The sequence below is a fragment of the Oncorhynchus clarkii genome, chromosome 20, assembly GCF_045791955.1.
Source record: "Oncorhynchus clarkii lewisi isolate Uvic-CL-2024 chromosome 20, UVic_Ocla_1.0, whole genome shotgun sequence".
Taxonomy (NCBI): Eukaryota; Metazoa; Chordata; class Actinopteri; order Salmoniformes; family Salmonidae; genus Oncorhynchus; species Oncorhynchus clarkii.
Window position 1 is genome coordinate 12,066,689 of NC_092166.1, and position 16,222 is coordinate 12,082,910.

A 16,222-nucleotide genomic window follows, 5' to 3' on the forward strand; every position below is an offset into this window, starting at 1 on the left:
TCACAGTTCAAAGTTGAAATTAGTACAAAACATTGGACCAGCATGAAGAAGGAGCAATGTAAAAGGTTTCGTTTTTATAAGGCATCATCAGACCGGTATTAACATTGTGTTTGGATATTGTTGGGTCTCTGTAGGTCCTCAACAAGTAATGAAAATGGAGATATCAATCTTGCAGCTACAGTTGTGTTTACATATAGTTAGCTAACATGTTTCATAGCTAACCATACAACGTTAGCCTTCAATACTTGATTACAGTATAAATTACAGCTAACTGTCTTATTACGTTCTGTCATGAGCACGGACACCTAATGTCACTTATTCGACAGATGGGAAGAGTGTCAAAGCACAGACCTCTGCAGAGGAAGCAATAATGTATTTTCACCCCACCCCCCCACCCCCTGGAGAAGAGACCTCTGCAGGTGGTGGAGTGTCTCTTGGAGGATAGCGTACTGGAGGACTTCCTGGTTGACTGTGTGAGTACCATAAAGATTGAGGTCTACAAATACACTGATCCAAATACAAGATTGCTCTTTTTATCTTTGGTTGGTGGCTAAGATGGTGACATGCGGATTTGGAACGGTTCCACTTTTGAGTATTAGAAGAGGATCTATGACCTCATGGAAAGATTTTACAGTTTCTGTCAATAGATATCAGTTGATCGAGGAGCACCACATCGCTATTTCAGGTAGTGTGGGGTATCTGTGACGTATTCATAATGCTGTCCTTGATTTGCAGGAAAGCTTGACCACTTCAGCCAATTACAAAGACAGTTGAGGAGAGATCTATTGTGAAGCTGTGTGGCTATTCTGTCTGTTCAAATAAACTGGGCTAGGTAACGTTTAATTAATTTATAAAAGGCCTCCCTTTTTTACTTGCCTTTGAGTAAATAGTGTTTTGTCAAAACCAACTCATTCTGATATTTCTTTTCATAGGTCCCCACTCAACAGTTAAACATTTCCACCAACACCAATAAAGTCAATGACATTACAGAACGCAAGGTAGGTGTACAGAATCAGATATTCTGTTGTGTTATGACCAGCACCATTGAAGAACGTGACTGATGTAAGACTGAAGCGATGCCCTTTTCGTCTCTGACCTAGTCCTTCTGCAGTAATTCTGCTACAAAGCCTCCAAGTCATTTGAGCTGCAGATTTCAAAGAGCCCTCTATGACTGAGGCAGCACAAGAGGTAATTATGTTCCGTTTCACTTTACATTGAGTCATGGTTAACCGCAGATATAACCGTGCTCAGGTAGGCCGCCATTTTCCTATAGGTCCAGATATGACCTAAATGTTGACTCTCCTCCTCTTATGACCATGTTTTTCCTCTTTTTGTTTGCAACCCCCCAGATGTAAACTTAATGAATAAAGGACATTGGTATGTACATTCGTTTTTTTTTTTTACAATTTCATATAGTCTCGATTAATTGATAAGATGTGTAGCTGTCATTCAACTGATTTATAAGGGATGGAGGGATGGATCCATTTATCAATCATTACGGCATAATTCAATAATTCACAGACTGTATACATCAAATTAAATTATAGATCCATTGATTTATTGATTGATTGGTGGCTTGACTGACTGACTTCCCCCTGATTCCCTCTGTCTGTCTGTAGCGGTAGCACTGGAGAGGAGGAGAGGCTGACTGAGGTGTTTCAGAGAGGAGGATGTGAGGAACCTTCCCCTGTACTCTGTGGCCCCAGAGAACCCCAGATGATCCCGTACAGCCTGTCACAGCGACACAGAACAGCACTTTGTTTCCAGCGTAGTCTCCCAGCAACAGTTACCCAGGGTGCACTGGGTCAGTCTGCCCAAGCACACCAACGAAGGGGAGGGGAGAGAACGAGAAGAGGGAGAGAAGGTCGGGAGGGAAGGACACAAAGATGCCAAAACAAACAAACAAGGCTGAAGACAAGAAGGAGGAGAATACAGAAGAATCACAGAAAGAACCAACAAAGACAATCAATGACATAGATGGACCCCAACAACACACAACAGATACAAACCACCCCAGTGAGCAGCAGCCTTTCCTGGAAGAGAGAGGCTCACCAGAGGGCCGGTCTATGGAGGATGCCGCAGCACTACTGAGCCAAGTCACAATGCAGGATAGAGATCCAGTCACGGTTACATCTTCTGTACTAACAACCGTCAACACAATGCAGTGTACAGAATCAAGATCCAGCTCCAACCCCCAACCCTCAGTGGGACTCAACCCCAGCACAGCCCACCCAGCCGGGCCTCAGGATCACCTAGGTGGGCATGAGCAGAAGGGGGGCCCAGGGGCTCCTCAAGGGCCACGAAACTACTCCAAAACCTGGCTCGGTCTGACTGAACCTTCTAGAAGTCCTATGGAGTTCCTTCGACGAATGGTGGACTGAGGAGACTATGAAGTTCCTATATGGCCCAGGCTGCTTTAATAAAACAACAGTAGAAACGAAGAAGAAAAAGGAGGAGGAAGAAGAAGAACTGGATGAAGATAACCTGGAGGATGTTGTAGAAGGGGTTGGGGATGGAGGGGACGGCGGGTCCCCAGAGGGTCAGGGAGTTCTACAAAGGGGAGCCCACTGGGTGTCAGGGAAACGGGCCCCGAGACTCAGAGGTGAGTGGGGGATAAGTGTAGTGTAGTAACTGTCAGTGTCCAGATGGGGGCACTATGTATAAGCATTGGAGATGTTAAGCGTGATGATGATGATGGTCTTGTTTTTGAGGTTGGCTTTTACCATGAAGATGTTTTTTTTTTATGTCTCACCTCACTTCTTTCCCTCACTCTGTGTCTCCTCTCCTGTCCCATCTACGCTCTCTCTCCTTCTTTCACGCTCTTTCTCCTGCTTTCACGCTCTTTCTCTCATGCTCTCTCTCCACCCCCATCCAAAAATGGATGTATTACACTGCAGATTGCTGTTTTAACACACCATTTCCTACTACAGTGTCCAATACTGTCTGGGAGAGAAACTGGACATTTTACACTCTTATTTCAGTCAATATTTACCTGGTCCCGTAGTCATAAATCATCTTATCTGAAGTGCTGATCTAGAATCAGTATTGGCTTTTTGATCATAGTGAATAAGATTACATGGACGGGAGACGAGGACACACATGATCCTAGATCAGAACTACTACTCTGAGACACTATGAATACATGCTCTGGTATTTATGGAGAAGTTATGTGGCGACAAGGCTTCCACGAACTGAGTGAACTTTTCAGGGTAGCCCCAAACTGCCAGAGGTGAACTCTGTTCCTGTCATGGGCACTAACTGGGCTGTGATTGGCTGATTGAGGTGCAGTCAACAGGAAGTAGTGATTGGCAGAGTGCTATTGACTTCCTGTAGCTCTGATTTAATAGCGAGGCACTTGAGTCACACCTTCAGTTTCCAGGAATTATCTGCTAGCTACTAAGGCCTGCTGGAACAGCAGCCAGACATTACACTGCAAACTGTCAAATAAACACCTATAATTGTTCAATCTATATGATGAGGTGTCTCTGATATGGTTGGACATTAGGCTAATATGATTTAGAGATTTTCAGTGCCAAGTTGAAGCAAAGGACAGAGACTGTTGTGTTTTCTCTTTCATGGAAAATCAGCGATGTCAGGCCTGGTGGCAGTGCGATGTCCAGCCTGGTGGCAGTGCGATGTCAGGCCTGGTGGCAGTGCGATGTCCAGCCTGGTGGCAGTGCGATGTCAGGCCTGGTGGCAGTGCGATGTCCAGCCTGGTGGCAGTGCAATGTCAGGCCTGGTGGCAGTGCGATGTCCAGCCTGGTGGCAGTGCGATGTCCAGCCTGGTGGCAGTGCGATGTCAGGCCTGGTGGCAGTGCGATGTCAGGCCTGGTGGCAGTGTGATGTCCAGCCTGATGGCAGTGCGATGTCAGACCTGTGCCATTTTTTTACTATACAGTGTATTTTTTTCCATAGCAGGTTCACAAACACCAACATTATCCACAAAGGCCCAGAGGGGACCATGATCGTTATGGTGCTCCTCAATCTGTAAGTGTGTGTGTGTGTGTGTGTGTGTGTGTGTGTGTGTGTGTGTGTGTGTGTGTGTGTGTGTGTGTGTGTGTGTGTGTGTGTGTGTGTGTGTGTGTGTGTGTGTGTGTGTGTGTGTGTGTGTGTGTGTGTGTGTGTGTGTGTGTGTGTGTGTGTGTGTGTGTGTGTGTGTGTCATGTGCTGTTGCAGGAACAGCTGGAGAGCCTGTGCCTCAGTAGGATCCGTCAGGGATCAGCAGAGGAAATCAGAGAACATTGTTTTACCTGGGGGAACACCCTCTCAACAAACTTAACCTAGTGATTTATCTCTACTTGTGTGTATCCAGGGTGCACTGCAGTGTGTGTGTTCTTTTGCATGCTCTCTTTGGTACATTTTAAACATCACAAAAGGGAATGCCAACCTGTTAAAACTCATGATTTCATTAAGATATGCATATAATTAGAATTTGTATATTCATTGTTATGAAAAACGCATATACATAACCACAGGCACAGCAATTCAAAGGTTTCCTTGTGTTTTATGTTGCCCTGTGAAATATACAGTGGTGTGTGTGTGTGTGTGTGTGGCATCTCCAATCTGCATTGTGTGCTTGCCCTTGCGTTGTTTGACCTGTGCCAGATGGCGTGTGTGTGGTGTGTGTGTGCACTACTTCCCCAGGCAGGTCGGTGGCAGGGCGTGAGCCTAGCAGGCGCTGTGTGGGACAGTTCCGTGCTGCTCCCGTCTGTGTACACACAGACGCCTCTCGGGCCTTATCTCCTCCACCTGATTACCCCCCCCCCCCCCCCCCCAAACCCAACCCTCTCTAGATCCGTGATGCAGCAGCCCGGGGCGACACACACGCCCTGGGAAACATTCCATTTGGTCCCTAACTGATCCACTGTGTACACCACCCCAGAGAGGAAACCAGGGACATAACTTCAGCTCTGATTTATAGCTGTCTAAATAAATGGGAGATGATGCTTTCTTGAGCTGATATCACCTTATCTAGGCTACAGATGTTATCTTCATCCAATCTGATAAGTAGATGGTAAAGAACATGCCTTATTGAGTGAGGTGCTCAACAAATAATTGAACGTTGTACCTGGCTGTTGGCTGCAGTATGGTTTCAACTAACTCAAAATGTCTCGTATTTAGTTCTGCTCATAATGATGTTTATTATAAGAAATTATAAAATAGTCTTATGACAAGTCTTACATTGCATTATAAGCACATCATAAAGCATACATACTTATCCGAAGTGTTATCCATTTTTTTTTTTTACTTACTAACAATATATCTGCAGGACCATAGAACAGTACCAAGCTATTAGCATTTGAGTCAACTATCCAACTATCCATCTCATGAATAATTTGCAGTTGAGGCCTACCTACTGCATGGCAGCTGTGTAATTAGTCAGGTCTCTGTTGTTGTTGTTAGGTGAATCATGTGAATAATGGATGGGCCTCATGCAACACTAGACCCAGGTAGCAGCATTGCTCCAGGAGACATACTCACTGTGCTCCTGTATTCCTAAAACATATTTACCAGCCCTCTGGTCAGCCTATTTCCGAGATACTCTTCCCATCACCAAAGCCAAATATATAATCTGGAATGCCTTACCCATCCCTACTGGCTATACAAAATAAAGTGTTCCCTTAAACACACAGCTTTGTAAACTTTACAAACATGTGCATTGTGCTGCTGAAGAGATTAGTAATATTGTCAGCCAGAAATCATGTACATATTTACTATAGATGCCTGCGGAGATCTGCATGTCACGTCGGGGGCGATGAAACAACAGAAGCACGTTTATTTTCAATGACAGAAGCGAAGTGGGCGGTACCGTTGGGCAATAAGAACGTGGGCTAGGGACTTGAAAAGGGCGGGACCAAAGTTGGGGAATGTGGAACTTTATGCAAATACTCAGCGACATCTCGTTACTGTTGGCCAATCGAAGCTCATTAGTTTCCAGTCCCTTCTGGATTGTCTATTGATACCTAGTCTGCTTGCTACCACCAAAGGTAATTTACTATTGAGCCGACAGATGTATCATTTATGGAATGTGGTCTCAGCAAACGTGGGAACATTGCCTTTAATGTTTTTATTATTTAACCTTTGCTTAACTAGGCAAGTCAATTAAGAACAAATTATTATTTACAATGGCCGCCTACCCCGGCTTTCTGTCATTACTAAATGGGTAATGTGATATATTTTAACATTTTTATTTTTTAACACAGACATTTTAATAAAATATTTAATCAGTTGTCTTCCTCAAATGAAGGAGGGAATCTGATGTCATTGGTCCTCAACTCGTGGCTCAGTCATTTCATTCAGGGTAAGTGGCATTGGCCGTGAGTGGCTCTTCCCCAGAGCAGGTTATAGTTCTGATGGATTCGTATCATATAAATTTACCAGGCTAAAAGGTGAGCCACTTTTGAATGACGGTTATCCCGAGTTGAACTCAAGAGTTGACTAAAGTTACTTCGCTAACTCCTCAAACCTGCTTTGTAGGATAACCCTTGGTTTTTCCTGACCATGTTGTGTTTGTGTGTTGCAGGTTATCAGTGGTGTACGGGAGGCCCTGAAGAGCCCGACCTCAGTCGAATACCTCTCTATTCTGATGTAGCAGCTGTCACTTCAGGACCTACAGAGCCTAGTCGAGCTACTCACAACCATAGCCATCCAGTATCCTCTACTATATACTACTTTCTTTACTGTTACAGCCAAATCTTTACATGTTTCCTATCAGAACGGCAAGGGCTGGAGGTATCGCGCTTCTGATATCATTGATTTACTTTTATTTTAAATCACTATTGGAGAACCTTGCCTTGCCTTTTTTGTATTACTTTGGTTTGGTTGATTTTTCAGTTTTATTGATACAACTATTGAGAATTGAGAGAAATTACTTTTCATCTTCTCTCAGGATATGGACAGTGCTTGTCGAGGCTTTGGTGCTCTGAAATGAAGACTGTAATTTCCAAGAAGATTGTGCAGACGTACTGTATCATCGAATGGGCTTGTTATTACACAGGTGCATAGTTTACAGCTTCATATGGCGGAAATGTATAGTCGTATTATGCCTCTCCTAATTTTCAAACAAACACTGATATACTGAATCTGATGATACTGTAAATGTCTAAATCAAATCTTCAAAGTTACAAGCCTCCAATGTTTAACCCCATGCTTCTATACAACCAAATAAATCACACTCAGGTTTTCCACTGTGTATAAAAATGTCATGTGATCGACTATATTGCCATACTGGAAGAGGATGGTGCAATAAATGTGTCGCTGTTTATCCCAGCTTCCTTCACAGGAAGTTTATGGTGTTGTAATCTCATTTGTTCCAAGTGTGACAAGAAAGTTGTGTCTGAAAATATTTGTTTTGGACCAGGTGGCTCGCGCGAATTGAAACATTATCTGAGGAGCATTTTGGAGGGGATGAAAATATTTTATCGTGATTCTTTATGGATATTTTGTGTATTTTATTATTCAAACATTTTAGGATGATACGGTTACAGATATAACCTTAGTATATTATTTCCTAAGCTTTTCGCTTGAAGCCAATAACATGTTAATTTGGTTGGTGCGAGTTTTCATTTTTTCCTTGTTCATTTAAACATTTGTGGAAATAAAATATTGTGCAATGGAATTGTGTCGAAATTGTAAAAGCCTATAGGGTGAATTCAGAAAGTGGAACATCATATAAACTGGGACAGCTTAATCCTGAAGCATATATTTATTGGTCTGACAAGAGAAAATCTAAATTATTGTTATGCCACGTTCAAAACAACTTGGAACTCGGAAATCTCTGACATCAGTGCGTTCAAGACAACTGGGAACTTGGGGGGGGGGACGTTTTGAAGGGTCATCCAACTCGGAATTCCAAGTCAGAAACTCTGGCATCTTTCTCGAGCTCTGACTTTCCGACCTGAAGATCACTGATGCCTCGTTTTTTTTCTGTGTTCCCAGTTGTCTTGAAAGCACCAACACTAATGCCACGTTCACATATTACTAGAAAACTTGGAAATGCCACACTTGCAAACTGGCTGTAGTTATACACGAGCCATGTTTAACTAGTTAGTAAAGCGGACATTTCTGAGATTCCTAGTTCCGATTAATTTAGTTGCACAAATAGAACGACAGTTTGTAACAGTAAACAAATGCCCTTGCAGAGAAACCAACCACATGATAAAAATCACATCACTTCGTTGGTGTGACATCATAGAGGGGGCAGATGCCACGTTCAAAACAACTGGGTACTAGGCCGAAATCTCCGACGTCAGTGAGTTCACATCAACTGGGAACTCCCGAAAGAAACTTGCTCTGAGTTGGCAAAATCGTTTTGAACAGTGATTCAACTCGGAATTCCAAGTCAGCAACTCTAACCTCTTTCTAGATATCTGATCTGGACGTCGTGATTTGACCTCGTTTTTTCTCTTGAGTTCCCAGTTGTCTTGAAAGCACCAAGAGCAAACTTTAAACAGGAAGTTCACCTTACAATGCACAGTGACATATAGCTTTTTTTCTGTTAAGGTCATACAACTCATAATGAACAAGTTGTGATGTAAATGTGCATACTACTGCTGCATCAAATATATATAATTTTTTTTAATTGCCAATATTATGTTTACATTTTGTAATTCGGCACTTTTTTGTTGTCCCGCTTTACTAAACATAGCTAGCTAGCTAAAGTAGGACAGTCTTCTAGGCTTTTCCAAAGGAGGAAACACCTGTACTTAGGTTAGGCAAGGTTCCGGTTCTTGTAGTACAATTTCTTGTTCATTTTTTCTTGTAGAATTGTTATTAGTACTGTTATTAGTACTGTTATTTGAAGGAATTCAGAAAAAAATGTGATACTTTATCTATCCAACATATACAACACATGATACATTTCTGAAATTCTCAGATGTTTCCTAATCACACAACATTGAATTGTTTTTGGAGTACAATTAGGACTGTAATAATGGTGTCCCAGTTTATCTAACCTGCTGTCTACCAAGTGAGAACTGAAAATAGGGTTTTGACTCAGTGTACACAAATGGGTGTGCCGCCTTCTGTGATAAAAATGTGTGTTTGTGCGTGATTATGAAACATTTTGAGGATTTCAGAAATGTATCATGTAATATGTTGGAGAGATGTCTGAAACGGTTACAGGAGACTGAAGTTTGCCCGATTACTCTTCCCATTCAGAATTCAACCTAGTGTATCAATTCACTCACTTCACTGACAACAATTCAATTCACTGACAACAATTTTGGATGAAGGCCTATTATATATATATAGGCCTTAATCCATATATATATAGGCCTTCATATATATATATATATATATATATATAGATATATATATATATATATGAACATGTCTGGTTTAGATGTCTTCACTTATAAGCCTATCATTGTTTTGTTTTTTTTACAAAAGACAAGGGAACATTTAAAATGTATATTCAGACAAAAGAGCATAAATTCATAAACTCATGGATTCGGTATATACGGCAGATTATAAAGCGATTGTGTTGGATAATTAAAGGCGTTAATTAATTAAACAGGCATTAATATTAAAATGTTCCGATAAATAGCCTACTAAGCTATAGCATTTAACCAGCCGGTTTCTTCTCGAGAAGAAAACAAATAGGCTAGGCTAAAACAAATTATGCGCAAATACAATCCTTGTGGATTACAACCAAAACTTTTAAATCCTGTATTTTTGTGTCGTGTGAAATGATATTCAGAATTTGGCCTGTAGCTAATGAAAATCTATAGGCCTATTTAATAAATACATGTTTCATTTTCAAAACAAGAATTCAAGAATGAAAACAATTAGGCATATAGCCAAGCAATGATAGAATAACATAAACGTATTTTGAAAGGGACATATTTACGCTAAATTTATTAAAAGAATACAATTCTCCAGCACAGTTTTTCGGTGTTGACAGTTTTTCATTTCAATCCATGTTGTGTTTCCTTGTGCCTCCTCATATCCACTTTCCTTTGGAATCCTTTGCCGCAGAGGCCGCAGCCGAAAGGTTTGAAGCCTGTGTGCTTGCGGCTGTGCGTGATGAGGTTGGAGCTCTGACTGAAGGCCTTCCCGCATACCTGGCACTTGTGCGGCTTCTCACCTGATAATGTAAACAAGCATTATGAAAGTGTCCTTTTGAGCTCTCCATATCTGCTGTGATTGTTCTCGTGCCTAATTGTCTGACTTTTAGAAGCATAATATGCATACCCACTGGGCACCGAGGTCAATTCAAGGTCTATTCCACGTTGGTTTAACGTAATTTAATTGAACTGACGTGGAAACATTATTAATTCAACCAGTGTGTGCCCAGAGGGAAAATTTACTTTTTGTTTGGTTGACACTTTTAAATAACAGGCGTTTGTAAAATATTTTATATCATCTTTTAAAATCATTAACTTATCTTTTGTGGTTGGTGCGGGATCTCTCACCTGTATGGATAAAGGTGTGTTTCTTCATGTCGGACTTCTGATGGAATCTCTTCCCGCAGTACTGACAAGGGTAGGGCCGCGTGTCCGAGTGGATAAGCAAGTGCGTGGACAGCGTGGACGAGCGCTTGAAGCTTTTGTCACATATTTTACAGTTGAAGCTCCTCTCCTGTGAACCAGGTAAGATGTGAGTGCATGTGACATGTGGCAGTCTGCACCTTTTAATTTCATCCATTGCGTTTTTGTCGTTTACGCATGCATTACACGTGGTATTGATTCCCAATAGGCATAGGAGAAAGTAGGCCTAAAGGTTCAAATATTAAGTGACATAGGCATTTGGGCCTTACCTGTGAGTGAACGCCCTTGTGTTGTTCGAGACTCACTGCATGGCCAAACGTTTTCCCACACAATCCACAGGCAAAGGGGCGAGTACCACTATGCGACCGACGAACGTGAACCTCTAACCCGTGCGGCGTCGAGAATACCTTTAGGAAAGGATGAAAGAGATGGTATTATGTGTTAATAGGTGACAATCACCCAAATGAAACCGAACAATTGTTTATCGTTGCCATACGTTTTGATAGATGAGTGTGGCTCACCTTGCAACACTTGATGCATTTGTACGATCCACTTGGTTCTATACGGGAACAGATGAGATCGGATTCAGACTTGATTTCAGAGGCCTTGGTCTTCAGCTTGAGGTCCGAATATAACTGGTCGGCATCCCGCATTCTATAGGTAGGGAACACCGTCGACCCAAATTCCCTATAAAATCCAGTGTGTGGGCCCCTCTGTGCGTAAATGAGGGAGTTGGTGGCACCATCCTCGGATCCATAGAGGCCCATCTGTATGTCGGGCTCCATGGTTGTGGGGAGATTGTGTTGATATGTTCGCTGCACAAGGTGCCGGAGCTCGGAGCCAGAGTAGGCAATCCATGGGTAAGGGCGAAATGGAATGGCGAAAGGGTGAGCGTCGTCTGCTGACGGAGTGAAGCATTGTTCCGAATCTGGAAAACATTTGGACTATGAGTTGTCACGTTTCCAAATACTATTGACAAAAATAGGTCATAGTTATTAAATAATACACCCTTTAATATTCTGGGAGCCTATTTTGAAGGATAAAAGTGCTAAAATATTAAAAAGCAGAGGGACAGCCTCAAATAACCATGTTTGGAGATGCAGTGCGCATATGCGTAATGATGACATCACAACAAACTATAAACACAAACCTGGTGATGCAGATGGAGATGGAGGGCGCCAGTAGTCGTCATAATCCGAGAAGCGGTCGCACACGCTGCCCTCGCAGCTCAGCGGGTAGATGGGCGAGTGGTCAGCCGTGTGCACCAGACGGGATTCGGGGGAGAGGTTAGGTGCAACCTGCGCGTCACAGTTCCCCTCAAACTCAACCTGCAATTTGCTTTCTATAGCCACAGAGAAAGAGAGCAAGGACTGGCACTTAACTCAAGCTCACAATATTCGTCATAGTTTTATATTTTATTTGTGAATTCTAAAAAGTAAACATAAATATTTGACGCGAATTTAGAGAAATTTGAATCGTATCCATATCCAAACAGAGTTGTGTGTGACGTGCATAATGTATTATAATTAAGTCCAGGCCTAGGCATGACATACGTTGAGAGCAGCATCACAGATAGACATACCTGCGCATATATGGGCTAAAATAGTATCCATTCTAATGTAGTCATCATCCAGGTATCGTGGTTGGTGGTAGCTATGTGCTCGTTTACTCTTCACCAAAAATGACCTCGGCATGGTTACTCTCTGCTGTGTGACTGTCAAGATCCCTGGTCACTTGTGATGAAATCCTCTTCGTCCACACGGACCTATTTTATCTCTGGAAAGATTTGAATACCATTGGTTGACAGGTTCATCCAGCATAGGGATTTTTTGGCAGGAGATGAAGCATGCGCATTGCCCAAAGGCACCTGCGCGTTCACCAGGTGTTGTTAGACAGGTGGCCAGAGGAACTTACTGCCCTCCACGGTCTGCGGAGTGTGTGATTGAATACCACAACTTATCATATTTCAAAAAGGTCATTAAGAGGCCATAGTAGTTGTTTCCTTTCATGACAGGTAATATTTGAGTTTCTTCAGAATCAGATGACAGAATATAATTTGATACAATGATTGGTTTAAACGTGTGTGCATTGGGTTAAAATTGACATAATCTTATTGGAATTTCTTTGATTATGATGTGGAGTCTTTAGAATATTTTGTCGATTTAAAGCCCTAACCCTCCCTTCATTAATGGCCTATGCAGCTAGGCCCATGTCAATGTAAACGGATCCTGCGGTACCTTCTCAGAGCTCACCCACCGGCAATGATATCCCATTAATGACGCATGCACGGCAAGGTGACTAGCCCTCTCCATGCAACCGTCTGCATGTGCGGACCTGAGGTATCCCTTACTGAACCGCCGTCAGTTAACATGCTGGCTAATTCACCCGTATAGACCCAATAACTTCTTCCAAATGTATCTTATCCAAATGCGTAATGCAAAAGCATGTCAAGGCTCTATTGTTATATCAGTACCCACTGGGCACACTGGTTTAATCAACGTTGTTTTCACGTCATTTCAATGAAATGAGACGTCAGTGGCCAGGGTTCGGTTCGCCCTTGATTAAAAAAAGTTGGAGTGAATTGAGATGTTGTCATTTATCCTATTCCAGAAATCACTAAGCTTCAAATTAAATCATTGCGAGGATTTTCGTGTTCAAAGTTGGTGTTCGAAGTTGTCTGAAAGCAAAGTGATATCGATTTCTGGACGGTGTGGGAAATAACGTTGTTAGTTGAACCTGCAAGTACAACTTGAGATAAGCAGAGTTGGAACACATGCTCGATACTCATAGCCAAAGTAGTTTACCCGTGCTTATTATTATTTATTTACAGAGCCTTTTGAGTAACAACTAACACCTCCAAAACATTGCAACTGTAAGTAATTGATAAATCACTTGACATCAGAAGTATTGCCCTCCCCCCTCCCTCCCAAAAAAGTATTTAATTCATTACCTTAAAACATGTGACACTCAATCAACCACACATAGAAGCATTAACATTTAGTCTACATTGTTAAAATTGTCAAGAAACAAAACAGTTTCAGTTACAATTTTTGTTATTTAAGTCTAATGCATTGAGACCTACCCGTACACGGTGTCCACATGCGTAATAGACGCCACTTGCAGCGTCCCTTCTCTCTCATCTGAACACAGCAGCTGTGCGGCTGTCATGACCTTTAAACAGCTGACAACTTCCTGAACTTCAGATTTTTTTGCACAACTTTCAGTAAATAGACAGTGATTAGGCCTGATCACTAATGACATAAAGGGCTATTCTAAATCATTTGTATGCTTACTTCAATTGTTCTACCTTGTTTGACAATCAAGTCATATGAAATGACTTCAACCAATTTGATTTGATGTTATAACAAAGTTATACCTCCTCATGAATTAATAACACAACACCCAATGAATCATAATTTAAAAATTCCCACAGACAACTCATGTTCCAAAGCAGCTTTTCCATATCCCAATTTTACTCTGTTTGTCTATTTACAGCTCAAGGTAGGGCTGTGAGTTTGTAATGATGTTTCCAATATTAGACCTATGGGTTATGGGCTGGCTAGACTTATCCTTAGCTGTGACAGTGCCAATGCCCACACAGAAGCTGTGTAATTTCAGACAGATCCTAAACATTCCTTTAAATGGATCTCGCAACTATTCATTATCTGAACTATTTGTGTACTGAACTGACCAGGCATCTTGACTGACATGAATAGCCCATTGTTGTCTTCTCTCCTGGTTTTCACTTTCCTGCAGGTGGAAGTTCACTTGATTAGAGGGCCTCCACCCTTAAAACCAGACGGACTGTCACTGGATGGAGTTCACTGGAATAGAAGGCCTCCAACCTGAAAGCCAGACGGACTGTCACTTGATGCACCAATGTCTACTCTTACACTCAGGGCAGGGCATAGTGGCCTTAATTGTTTCTCTTTATGGATTTGATATCACATCTGGGTTCAAATAATTGAGTTGGCTTGATTGAGCATGCCTGGTAAAATTGAACCAATGCAATAGACCCAAGTGCAAACCTCTCCCATCTGGCACTCCATCAGACAGACTCAATCAAACACTCAGAGGATTTGAAAGATAACAAATCAAATACTATTTGAACCCGGGTCTGTGAAATCTGTATAATCTTTTGAGTTTTTGTTCCCTGAAGTTTTGATCTGCATCAAGATATCTGGAGGGAAAAATCCCATTTGCATGGGACCTCAGTGGAGGATGCACCTTTATGTGCCTTTTAGGGTCTTGAGAATGAGACTGATCAGACAAATAGCTTGACATGCACAATACTGTACAGACTTAATATGGTGTCTGAGGCATTAAGAGCATAAATCAAACTAAGAGCATCAAGTGCATCAAGCCCAACACTCTGCCTTGTCTATAATAATGACCATATAAGCCATTACAAAAATTAAAAGGAGTGCAAATATCTTTGCATCCTTTTGAGCAGTCAATCACAATCACACTGCATTGAGGTAAAGGCAAAGCAGACTGACCTTGTGCAGTGTTGCAGAGTGATATCTATCTGAGCAGAGCTGAAGGAATTGGAGAGTATGAACTCAGAGCCAGAACAGGAAATCAAACACAGTGCAGAGCAGGCGCTATCAACGCTGCGGCAGGTCATCATCTCGTCAGCCGGGCTTTTTTTCTCTCTCTCCTTTTCTCACCATCCAGAGACCCTGGTGGTAAACGCTACAGTCTCTCAGCCAAATATGTGATTGAAATAGCTGCAAAGAGTCGCTGTGATAACAGCTTGTGGTTTTTTTCTTTCAACTTTCTCAAACATGCTATAGAAATAAACGTGGGCTTTGACTTGCTGTCTCTGAACCACCAGTCTATATCTGCAGCTCAAGCTAATGTTCTTGAAACCATATCTGCGCAGAGAGAAAGTATGTGACTGCTGTTCCTGGAAAGTATATATAGTATTTTACCTGTGCAATGCTGTCGCTTCAACACCACATAGTCCCTGTGAATCTCTCAGAAGACAACTCAGTTCAAAACACTTGATTGTGCAATATGTTAGTTATTTGAGGGTTGCTTTCCAGACCCAGATTAAGTCTGCTACTCCTGGACTTAAAACATTGTGCTAAATGGAGATTCTCCATTGAAAGTGCTATTAAATCCAGGACTAGGCTTAAACTTGGTCTGGGAAACCAGCCCTGAAAGTTACAACTGAATCTTCTTGACTGCAATCCACTCTAAAAGTGATGCAACAAGGAAAATTACTTTAAAGTCAGGTCTGTTAAGCTCTCGGGTGGTGCAGCGGTCTAGAGGCGTCACTACAGACCGCGGTTCGATTCCAGGCTGTATCACAACTGACCGTGATTAGGAGTCCTATAGGGCTGGGTCTCGTCCAGGTTAGGGAAGGCCGTCGTTGTAAATAAGAATTTGTTCTTAACGGACTTGCCTCGTTAAATAAAGGTACAAAAATAAGCTTACCACTGATAGACTAATCTTATGTATCTGTGGGTTTTATAAAGCCGAGCAGGTATTCTCAGACATTATCAACAGCTCAGTGGACTGTGAGCCTCCACAGTCCATTTTGTAGCTCATGTGACTCAAGCATGTTTGGATTCTTGTCCAATTTACCATAGAATATTAAGCTACACAGTGTATCAAAATGGTCTCCCCAATGTACATCAAGCAGTCAGAGGCAGATCATGGGGGTTGGAATCCAGTAAGAGTGGAGTCTGTTGTGGAGCCTCCATCAGTGTTGAGACATCTCTATA

General features: G+C 42.1%; 1 protein-coding gene and 1 long non-coding RNA gene across 2 annotated transcripts; one reads left to right on the top strand and one right to left on the bottom strand.

The window, feature by feature from the left end:
- The first annotated feature begins 2 nt into the window (after nucleotides 1-2).
- On the top strand, nucleotides 3-2,450 carry LOC139375911 (uncharacterized). The gene is made up of 7 exons (XR_011627860.1): nucleotides 3-95; nucleotides 327-473; nucleotides 736-832; nucleotides 933-998; nucleotides 1,101-1,188; nucleotides 1,350-1,377; nucleotides 1,620-2,450. It is a non-coding gene; the product is annotated as an uncharacterized lncRNA (long non-coding RNA).
- Nucleotides 2,451-9,882: 7,432 nt separating this feature from the next.
- Nucleotides 9,883-12,184, bottom strand: LOC139377273 (zinc finger protein Gfi-1-like). Its single transcript, XM_071120278.1, has 6 exons — nucleotides 12,073-12,184; nucleotides 11,641-11,832; nucleotides 11,012-11,418; nucleotides 10,760-10,897; nucleotides 10,416-10,581; nucleotides 9,883-10,087 (listed from the first exon to the last, which is right to left on the bottom strand). The coding sequence occupies exons 1-6, from the start codon at nucleotides 12,182-12,184 to the stop codon at nucleotides 9,909-9,911; spliced, it is 1,194 nt and encodes a 397-aa protein (XP_070976379.1). The 3' UTR covers nucleotides 9,883-9,908.
- Nucleotides 12,185-16,222: the final 4,038 nt, after the last annotated feature.